We start from the raw sequence: 10,027 nt of genomic DNA, 5'->3' as shown, positions 1-10,027 counted from the left end.
AGGATAGGGGACACTGGAGTGGCCCTGAGATCAGACTGAGCAGCAAGGAGTTCAGGTGAGGGGCACTGAATGGGGTGGGGGGCCTGGATCAGACTAGGGGGGCCTGAGGTCTGCGTGGGGGACACTGGGGAAGGTCACAGGGGCCAGGGTGCGGAACACTGGGTGACCCTGAGGTCAAACTTGGGGACAGTATGGGGAGGGGGATCACTGCTTCCGTCACAGCAGGACGACCCGGGGGAGCAGGGAAGGGGGTGTCACCCCCTAACCCCCCTGCCGCCACCCTCCCCCGTGGCGTGGTGCCCTGGCAGCCCGGTGCGCCTCCGCCATGCCGGCGTCCGCCGCCCCGCTAACCATCCGCCCAATGCGGCCTGACGAAGCCCCTGCCGTCCTGCAGCTCCTCCAGGTGCGCCCTGCTCCGGGGCACCCCAGGGTGCCCACAAACGCTTTCCACCCTGTGCTCCGTACAGTGCTTGCAGCTGCCCTACAGGTCCGTCCCCCCCCCCCCCCCGGGTGCTCCCGTGGGTGCCTTGCAATTGCTCTGCTGTGTGCACCGGGGTCTGCCTTGAAACTACACTCATGATGCGCTCTGAGGTACCTTGCAGCTGCCCCCACCCACATGTGCACCCTGGGATGCCTGCAACTGCCCCGATGATGCACCCTGGGGTGCACTGCAACCCCAATATGTGCACCCATTGGTGCCTTGCAACTCTCTGGACATGTGTACCCTAGGGTGCCTGCAGCTGTCTCATGGGTGCCTTGCAGTTGCCCCAACGTGTGTGCCCCGGGATGTGCCCTGGTGATGCGCTCTTGGGTGCCCTTGCAACCCCTCACCGACACCCCTGTTTCCTGTTGCATTTTCCCTAGGATGCCTTCCAGGATGCCGAGACCCGCCTGATCCTGCACGTGCTGACACGACCCCCGGCCCTGCTGCTGCTGGCAGTGGCCAGCAGTGCCCTGCGCCTGCTGTTGGGCTCACTGCCTGCTGCCCTGCTGCTGCCGCTGGTGCTCAGCGGGGCCATGCTCAAGGCGGCCGCCTGGCGCGGGCCCCACCGGCGGCCCCTGCCTGCCGCGGGGCTCTGGGTGGCCGTGGCTCCCGGCGAGGCGGCGGTACGTGGCTGCGCTGCCCTGGAGCCCCGGGTCGGTGAGGAGGAGGCTGAGCTCTCCCGCTTGGCCGTGGGACGCCGGCACCGGCGCACCGGCRTTGCCCGCCACCTCCTCGCCTTCCTCGAGGGCCAAGCCCGGGCACAGGGCTACGAGCGGTTGGTGCTGCGGGTGCCCGCTGGCTCCCCAGCCGCCCAAGGACTGCTGGAGGGGGCTGGGTACCGCCGACGCAGCGGCCCCTGCGCCTGGCTGGGCTGCGCCGTGCTGCACGAGTTCAGCAAGGAGCTCTAGCACCCAGGGGTGCCAATAAACCTCCCCACTGGCACCCATCTGCCTCAGCTCCTGCTCCTCCTTGTGTTGCCCAGGGGTGGTGGACAGGGTGGGGAGCCTGTGGGAYGGCAAGGTGGGGGGGCCAGGCAGTTCTGAGGATAGCCCCAAGGTCCCTCTCAGTTTGACCCAATGACTCCCCCAGGATGGCCCTGTGGTGCCCAGTATGGTCTCATTGGTCCCCTCTGATAGGGACCTATGATACCTAATATGGCCCCCACTAATGGCCCCAGTGTGGCCCCAGTATAGGCCAATGTCTGACCTGTAGGTACTGCTGACTCCCGGGGAACAGCTCCACTTCCCCCCCTCCCCAGTATGGTCTTATGACCCCAGTACTGCCCCACTGCTTCCCCCAGTATCACCCTATGACATCCCCCAGTATGGCCCACTACTGCCCCAGTACATCCCACTGTCCCACCAGTTTGTCCCTGCTGTGCAAAGGTGGTATCTGTGCAGGCACTGCTGTGCAGTGGCTGTGTGTGATGGCTGTGCAGGCACGCGCATGTGTGCACGTGCGGCTGTGCCTGTTCCTCTGCGTGTGYGTGCGTGTGCATGTGTGCATACAGCAACAGGACATGTGACTGCACTGTAGTGGGGTGGGGGGGGGTGCACAGGTGGCCGTGCGCGTGCATTGGTGCACGTGCCGCTGTGCAAGGGTGGGGTGTGCAGACCCGTGGGGCTGTGCAGCAAAAGCGTGTGTGCACGTGCAGCTGTGCAAGGGCAGGGCTGGTGCATCTGGGCACGTGGCTGTGCAGCAGCAGGGCATGCGCCTGCTGCTCCTGAGGACAGCAAGGCACGGGGGCGCGTGCGCGCCGCTGCACGTGTGTCCCTGGGGTGTCGGGCTGTGCGTGGCGCCCAGCTCTTCCAGCCTTAACTCTTGCCTGCCCGTGCCGTGGCCAAGCTGGGGCCAGAGGGAAGATGCTGCGCTCGGGGGGTCCCCGGTTTTGAGGGCACCCGGGGCTCCATGCACCCCCTCCCAGATCAGGCTGCATCCCATCCTGCAGCCAGCCCAGCCCCATGCCTGGGAGGGGGGCGAGTGGTGCCGTGTCCCCACACTCCCTAGGAACGACTGAGCCGGACGCACTGAGTCATCCTTGGCCCGGCTGCTGGGCCGGCTGTGCGGCCCCATCCGCCCTCCCGTTCCTGCAGCACCGGCGCCCGGCGCCCCTCGCCCCTCGCCTGGCACCCACTGTCCACCATGCCCCTGACCCTGCTGCTCCTCGGTGAGTGCCAGCCCTGGGCATGGGCAGAGGGCAAGGCCGGATCCTGCTCTGCTGGCGTGGATGGCTCTGCCAGCGCTGCACAGGCAATGCACAGGCGCTGCATGGACACGAGCGCAGTACAGGCATTGTGTGTGTTGGCGGGGGGGCTGGGTGCTACGTTGGACACTGGATGGGCACAGCACAGCCGCTGCAAGGGTACTGCAAGGGCACAGCGTGGGTACGGCAGGGTGGGGCTGAGCCTTGCACTGGGCGCTGCACAGACGCTGCATGTGCATGGCACAGTCCRGGTGCAGCGCTGGGTGCAGCATGAGTACTGCAGGGTGCTGAGCACTTCACTGGGCACGGGCACTTTGTAGGCAATGGCACGGGGCTGCACTGGGCACTGCAGAGACACTGTGCAGCAYGGATGTCTGCCCAGGCACTGTTTTAGCATGGTGAGAGGAGTGCTGAGAAGGGTGCTGGGCACTGCAGGGGTACTGCATGGGCACGACATGGGTATGGGGGGGGAGTGAGCATTGCATGAGTGTTGAGTAAACACTGCATGGCATGCATAGGCATGAYGCGGGGGGCTGGGCATGCAGTGAGCACCACACAGACTGCATAGGGCAGAGCATCAGGTAGATCAGGGAAAGGGGAAGGGCACTGTACTGGGCACTGCAGGTGGGCTGAGCACTGGAAGTGACCTGGGCACTGCATGGGCACTAGAGGAGCAGTGCCCTGGGCTCTGTAGGGGCACTGGAGAGATGTTGGGCACCTCACGCAGCACTGCAAGTAGCCTAAGCACTGCAACAGGCACTGCCAGGGGGCTGGGTATTGTGCTGGGCACTGCAAAGGGGAGAAATACTGTACTGGGCACTGCAGGTGCACTGCAGTGGGGGTGATCACTGCACTGGGTGCTGCAGGGCACTTCAGATGGACTGGGAATTGCATGGGCACTGCAGTGGGGAACAGCACTAAGGAGTGGCACAAACTCTCTAAGGATGTGGGGCAGTAGCAAGTGCTGCGGGAGGGCACTGCGGGCATGCAGAAGGCATTGGACGTTGCAGGGGACACCAGGGAACGCAAAGGGCACTGCAAAGGGGCACTGCACTGCCTCAGGCCCCTGAACACTGCAGTAGGGGCTGGGGCATGGAGAAGGGCATAGGGCACCATGGGCTTTCAGGGCACTGGGAAGGCACTRGGAGGGGTTRCTGGACACCACAAGCTGTGCTGGGGACTGGGAAAGGCACTGAGCCCTGGGAAGAGCAATTGGTGCTGGGCAGGATGGGGGCACTGGACAGGGCACAGGGCACTGGGAACGGCTCGGTGGGCCGTGCTGGGTGCTGGGAAACGCACAGGGCATACTGGGCAGGGCAAGGGGCACTGGGAAAGCCACTGGGCTCTGTGGGCCACACTGGGCATTCGGAAGGGCCTTGGCACCAGCCACAGGGTGCTGTGGGCCATGCTGCTCAGTGCTGCAGTGGAGACACGCAGACACCCGGCATCTCCTGGCTCTGGGAGCCTGGGGGCAGGTACCTGAGTGCCTGGGCCCCCTCTGCTCATCCTCTCTGTTCCGCCTGCAGTATGGCTCCTGGGACTCCACGGTGCAGGTACTCCTGTGGGCTGAGGGGGCGGCTCACTGGCATCTTGAGGGTGCCAGCCCATTAGGGCCCTTGGGGAGCCTGGGGTGGGGGGCAGCATGKGCTGAGGGACCCTGTGTGCCTGGGAGGGATATGGGAGTAGTGGGGGCCCAGCAAGTGGGATGGAGGTCTTAGGCTCTGCAGGTCCCAGTTAGTCCCAGTATGGGGGTGATCCCAGCATCTTCAGGAGCTCCCAGTGGGTCCCAGTGTGTTCAGGAATTCCCAGTAGATTTCAGCCCTTCCCAGTGCAAGCAAAGGATCCCAGTGGGTCCCAGCATGTGCAAGGAATCCCAACAGGTCCAAATGGGTTCCAGGGTGCGCAGAGACTCCCAATGGATCCCAGTGGGTCCCGGTGTGTGCAGAGACTCCCAGTGCATGTCAGCAGGTCCCAGCGTGTGCAAGGGATCCCAGGAGGGCCCAGAGTGTGCAAAGGATCCCAGTGGGTCCTAGCAGGTTCTAGTGGACCCCAGGGTGTACAGGGGATCTCACCAGGTCCCAGTGGATCCCAGAACATACAGAGTTCCCAGTGAGACCCCACACATCCCAATGTGTGCAAAGGCTCTCAGTGGATCTCAGAGCGTGCAGAGGTCACAGCAGATCCCAGCAGGTCCCAATGCATCCCTGTGGGTTCCAGCRGATCTCAGTGGGCCCCAGTGCATACAATGGTCCCGGTCAGCAGTCAGTCTGAGTGGGTCCCAATGTGTGCAGAGATTCCAGCAGGTCCCCTGAAGTCCCAGTGTGTGCAGGGGTCTCCAGAGCAGGTAGGGTTCCCAGCAGGTCCCAATGTGCGCAACGGTCTCAGTGCATCCCAGTGGGTCCCGGCGTGTGCAGTTGTCCCAGCAGGCCCCAATGCCTAAGCGCTGTGCCATTCCCCAGGACCATTCAYGGTGCGGCTGGCCGGGGGCCCCAGCCAGTGTGCAGGGCGCGTGGAGGTGTGGCACGAGGGCCGCTGGGGGACCGTGTGCGATGATGACTGGGAGCTGCCAGATGCAGCTGTGGTGTGTCGGGAGCTAGGCTGTGGCACAGCCCTCTCAGCCCCATCGGGTGCCTGGTTCGGGGAGGGCTCAGGCCCCATCTGGCTCAATGGGCTGCGGTGCCGGGGCACTGAAGAGCGTCTTGAGCTGTGCCGGCACCGTGGCTGGCGCAAGCACGTCTGCGCCCATGAGGAAGATGCCAGCGCCGTGTGCTCAGGTTAGCAGCAATGGGAGGGCACCTGGCATCCCCCTCTCCTGCTACTGGCTCCAGCCAGGGGGTCACAAGCTGAGGAGCCCCCCCAGACTCACCACCTCTCCCCACAGCTCATCCCTTCTGGCCCCTCAGCACTGCAGAGCCSTCCTTGCCCTCCGTGCCATGGCACGGCCACGCGCCCACTGCTGGCATCCCTGCTCCAGGCTTCATCACTCAGCCTCCTGGTGAGTTGGGCACTGAGGTGCCGTCAGGATGCCTTCCGGCCTCCTGGGATTTTGTGCACCCTTGGTGCTGGGGTGGGAGCCACCGGTGGTGACATGCAGGGCACTTCGCAGGTGGCATGGCGGTGCAACTGGCCGGGGGCCCCAGCCGGTGTGCAGGGCGCGTGGAGGTGTGGCACGAGGGGCGCTGGGGCACCGTGTGCGATGATGACTGGGGGCTGCCGGATGGGGCTGTGGTGTGCCGGGAGCTGGGCTGTGGCACGGCGCTGGAGGCCCCTCGTGGTGCCCACTTTGGTCCCGGCACTGGGCCCATCTGGCTGGACGACATGGGTTGCAGCGGGGAGGAGACAGCGCTGGAACAGTGCCAGGCACGGCCCTGGGGCCAGAATAACTGCAATCATGAGGAGGATGCCAGTGTGGTGTGCACAGGTATGAACGGTGCAGGAACACCCCTCCCAGGAATGRTGTGCATGGGTACAGCATGCAGAAGTATAGCCTGCACAGGTATGGTGTTTGTGCACAAGTAGAGCATGCACTGGGGCAGCACACATGGGTATGGCCTACACACATACAGCATGTGCAAGTACAGCATGCACGAGTACAGTATGCACAGGTACAGTGGGGGGGGTCCAGTGTGCACAGGTGTGACAAGTGCAGGGTATGGGGTGCGCACGACACTGGTAGGGTGTGCACAGATGCAGTATACCCAAGTACAGTATGTGCAGGCATAGTGCGTGCTGTGATGGTTTGCACAGGAATGGTGTGCACAGGTACAGCATGCACAGGCATGGCATGTTCAGGATATGGGGGGGGGTGCGGGTACAGTATGCATTGGTCTGGTGTGCACAAGTACCCTCTGCCATACACCCCAGCACCTGCACTGTCCCTTGCACCCCCCGCTTACACAACCCCACCATGCATCCCTCTGCCTTGTGCCTCCTGCCACCTTCCCCTTTGCACCCGTGTGTGTCCCTCTTCCCAAATAACCCCCTATCACCTCCCTGGACACATATCCTCTGAACACCCAAATGCACATACCTCTGGGGCTGACCACAGCCTCTCTCCCAGGCGGCCCCATGGTGCGGCTGATGGGTGCTGAGGGCCGCTGTGCTGGCCGGCTGGAGGTCTTCCACAAGGGCCTCTGGGGCACTGTGTGCGACGACATGTGGGGGCTGCCAGATGCAGCCGTGGTGTGCCGGGAGCTGGGCTGTGGGGAACCACTCTCAGCACCTGGAGCGGCCTTTTTTGGTGAGGGCTCTGGTCCCATCTGGCTGGACAACGTGCGGTGCCAAGGGAACGAGTCGGCCTTGCTGCAGTGCCCGGCTGCCCCATGGGGCATCACGGACTGCCAGCACCGTGAGGACGCAGCAGTGGTCTGCACAGGTACCCACTCCAGAGAGGCAGAGCATGGGGTGGGAGAGGGTTGGGAACCATGTGAGTATGCGTGCATGCACACACAGACCCCTTGCAGGGCACAATGCCTGTGCAGTGTGTGCACCTCCTTGCACATTCGCAGTCTGTGTGCAGTGCATGCAGGGCTTATGCAGCAGCTTGTGCAAAGGGCAGTGCCCATGCAGTGTCTATGCAGTGGGCACATAGGTCATATACCTGCAGTGAGCCTGGTGCAAGTGCATGGGCTAATTTATGGCTAATTTGCAGACAGTGTGAGAGTGCAGGTGAAAGGGTGCAGTGCCGCTGTATTGCAAGCGGCAGGATTAGTGTGCAGTGTGTGGGCAGTGCAGAGGGACACCAGGCCTGTGCAATGTGTGTACAGGCAGAGTGCAGGGTGTGTGTACAGGTCACAGGGTGAGACGCATGCATGGGCAGGGTGCAGTGTGTTCAGTGTGCACGCAGTGCACATGCAGCTTGTGCAGGTTAGGGTTCACCCTGGTYTGTTATGCACACAGATGAGCTGAGRTCCCTGGACATACAGCCTGCAGAGCCCACTCCCCACCAGCCACCAATCATGCCACCACGGAGCCCACCCTCGGCTGTGCCACGCAAGAAGACACAGGCCCGCATCCCTGGCTCTTCCAAGACAGCCACGGCCAGCAAGCCCGTGGCAGGAACAGCCCGGAAGGGTATGTGGACCGGGCTGGAGGTCCCTGTGTGGTGCCCATTGGCCCATGCAAGGCAGCTGGAGGGTGATACAACCCCATGCCCAGTGGTGACATGATGCATGTTGTTTTGCAGGGCCAGCCCAACTCCGTCTGGCTGGGGGCTCYGGGCGATGTGCGGGGCGCGTGGAAGTGCTGCATGCCGGGCGCTGGGGGACCGTGTGTGACGACGGCTGGAGCCTGGCAGCCGCAACAGTCGTCTGTCGGGAGCTGGGATGCGGGGCAGCCCTGGAGAGCCCTGGCAGGGCCCGGTATGGCCCAGGCACCGGTCCCATCTGGCTGGACGAGGTTAACTGCACGGGGACAGAGCCTACACTGCGGCGGTGCCTGGCAGAGCCCTGGGGCAGACACAACTGCAACCACCATGAGGATGCAGCTGTGGTGTGTGAAGGTGGGATTGCCCCAGGCCAGGGCAGTAAGCATAGCCCAGGGACCCTCTCTCTGCTGTTACAGCAGGGACCCCAGCAGAGATTCATGGGGGGCAAGAGCAGACTTTGGGGGGACTCCCTACTTCCCACAGTCCCTGTCCCCTAGCGATGCCCCTGCCCTAGCCTCTGGCCCCAGATGTCCCTCAGTTCTCCATCTCCAAAGGCTGAGAGTCCCTGCACAGAGATGGGTTGCAAGGGGCCCTGAGAGGCTGAGAGTGGGGCTGCTGAGGATGCAGAAAAGCAGGGACTCCATAGGCTGAAGGAACCCTGGTAGGAGCATCACCCTTGGGGCAGACATGGGGCCAGCGTGAGGCCTACCAGTGCAGGTGRTCTGGATGGAGAAGTCCCAGGGCTATGCAGCCCAGGGCAAGGGCTGAGCTGCCCTCTTTCTGCTGCAGGACAAAGGGACCTGCCATCAGCGCTGCGGACCCTGCCACCAACCAGCAGCACCCTGAGCACCCAGCATCCTGCAAGACAGAGTCCAGCCAGCACCACCTTGCACACCCAGCAGCCAACAGGACGGGATGCAAGTGGTACCACTATGAACACCCAGCACCCTGCAGGACAGGATCAAATTGGCACCATCCAGGGAAAAGGTAGGCGGGATCCAGTCAGTATCATCAGGATCACACGACTCAAAGCAGAACAAGATCCAGCTGGTATCATCCAAAGCACCAAGCCCAAGTCAGGACGGGAGTCAGGTGGCACCTCCAGGTCCAAAGCAGGATGGGATCCAGCTAGCACCAACAGGTCCAAAGCAGGAAGGGATCCAGCTGGTGCCACCAGGTCCAAAGCAGGATGGGTTCCAGCTGGCACCAACAGGTCCAAAGCAGGATGGGTTCCAGCTGGCACCAACAGGTCAAAGGCAGGACGGGATCCAGTAGGCACCATCCGCATCAGCCGACCCAAAGCAGGGCGAGATTCATCTGGTATCCTAAGGATCACCCGGCCCAAAGCAGGGCAGAATGCAGCAGGTGCCATGCAGACCACCAGGAGCCCATCAGGACAGGGTTTGGGTTGGACCACACAGCGCACCAAGCCCAGAACAGGACAGGATCCAGTTGGTACCACCAAGAGCACCTGGCGTCCATCAGGACAGGATCCTGTTGGTACCACCCAACCCCAAGCAGGACAGGATCTCACAGTTGCCATCCAAATCACCAAGCACCCATCAAGACAGGACCCCATTGGTGCTACGCAACCCAAAGCAGGCCAGGATCTGGCTGGTACCACAACAAACACCAGGCCCAGAGCTGGACAGGACTCAGCCCATACCGTGTTGCTCCCAGCAGGACTGGGTCCAGCTGAAACTGAGGGCATCCAGGCCCTCCYTGAATGGAATATAAACGCCACTATATGGAGTAAGCAGAACTTAGCAGAACTAGGTACAGATGATACCACACAGAGCATACATCCTTCAGTGGTACCAGCTCCAGACTCAGTAGTACTGAGTCCAGACGGTATCACGCAGAGCACACCTCCTGCAGTGGAGCTGGGTCCRGATGATAACACATGGAGCACACGTCCTTCAGTAGTGTTGGATTCAGACTCAGTAGTACTGGGTCCAGACGATAGCATACAGAGCACAGGTCCTGCTGCAGAACCAGGTCCAGATGGTACCACGTGGAGCACACATACTGCAATAGAACTGGGTCCAGACGATATCATACAGAGTGCACGTCCTGCCGCAGAACCAGGTCCAGATGATACCACGTGGAGCACACATCCTGCAGTAGAACTGAGTCCAGACGATAACATGCAGAGCACACATTCTGCTGTAGAACAAGGTTCAGATGGTACCAC

The 10,027-nt window shown here is 62.6% G+C and overlaps 2 protein-coding genes across 5 annotated transcripts in view; both read left to right on the top strand.

Annotated features, from left to right (window-relative positions):
• On the top strand, positions 1 to 1,430 carry NAT14 (N-acetyltransferase 14 (putative)). The gene is made up of 3 exons (XM_085313732.1): positions 1 to 55; positions 223 to 403; positions 865 to 1,430. Exons 2-3 carry the CDS (start codon positions 326 to 328, stop codon positions 1,390 to 1,392), a joined length of 606 nt encoding a protein of 201 aa, XP_085169858.1. The 5' UTR covers positions 1 to 55; positions 223 to 325; the 3' UTR covers positions 1,393 to 1,430.
• Positions 1,431 to 2,543: 1,113 nt separating this feature from the next.
• LOC146590953 (uncharacterized) overlaps positions 2,544 to 10,027 on the top strand; it is an 11,378-nt gene continuing 3,894 nt past the window's right edge. The window contains exons 1-9 of one of the 4 annotated variants that reach the window (XM_085313702.1): positions 2,544 to 2,651; positions 4,214 to 4,240; positions 5,147 to 5,461; positions 5,569 to 5,682; positions 5,794 to 6,108; positions 6,748 to 7,062; positions 7,587 to 7,760; positions 7,873 to 8,187; positions 8,623 to 10,011. In XM_085313702.1, coding sequence (XP_085169828.1) covers positions 2,627 to 2,651; positions 4,214 to 4,240; positions 5,147 to 5,461; positions 5,569 to 5,682; positions 5,794 to 6,108; positions 6,748 to 7,062; positions 7,587 to 7,760; positions 7,873 to 8,187; positions 8,623 to 10,011 — 2,989 coding nt within the window. In that variant the 5' untranslated portion in view covers positions 2,544 to 2,626. The remainder of the gene's footprint in view (positions 2,652 to 4,213; positions 4,241 to 5,146; positions 5,462 to 5,568; positions 5,683 to 5,793; positions 6,109 to 6,747; positions 7,063 to 7,586; positions 7,761 to 7,872; positions 8,188 to 8,622; positions 10,012 to 10,027) is intronic. The other 3 variants (XM_085313703.1, XM_085313704.1, XM_085313705.1) reach the window with 3 other exon arrangements.

The sequence above is a fragment of the Rhea americana genome, unplaced genomic scaffold, assembly GCF_003343005.1.
Source record: "Rhea americana isolate MKP2758 unplaced genomic scaffold, rheAme1 scaffold_393, whole genome shotgun sequence".
NCBI lineage: Eukaryota > Metazoa > Chordata > Aves > Rheiformes > Rheidae > Rhea > Rhea americana.
The sequence above is the reverse complement of the archived record's forward strand: the minus strand, read 5'-3'. Positions and strand labels throughout refer to the sequence as shown.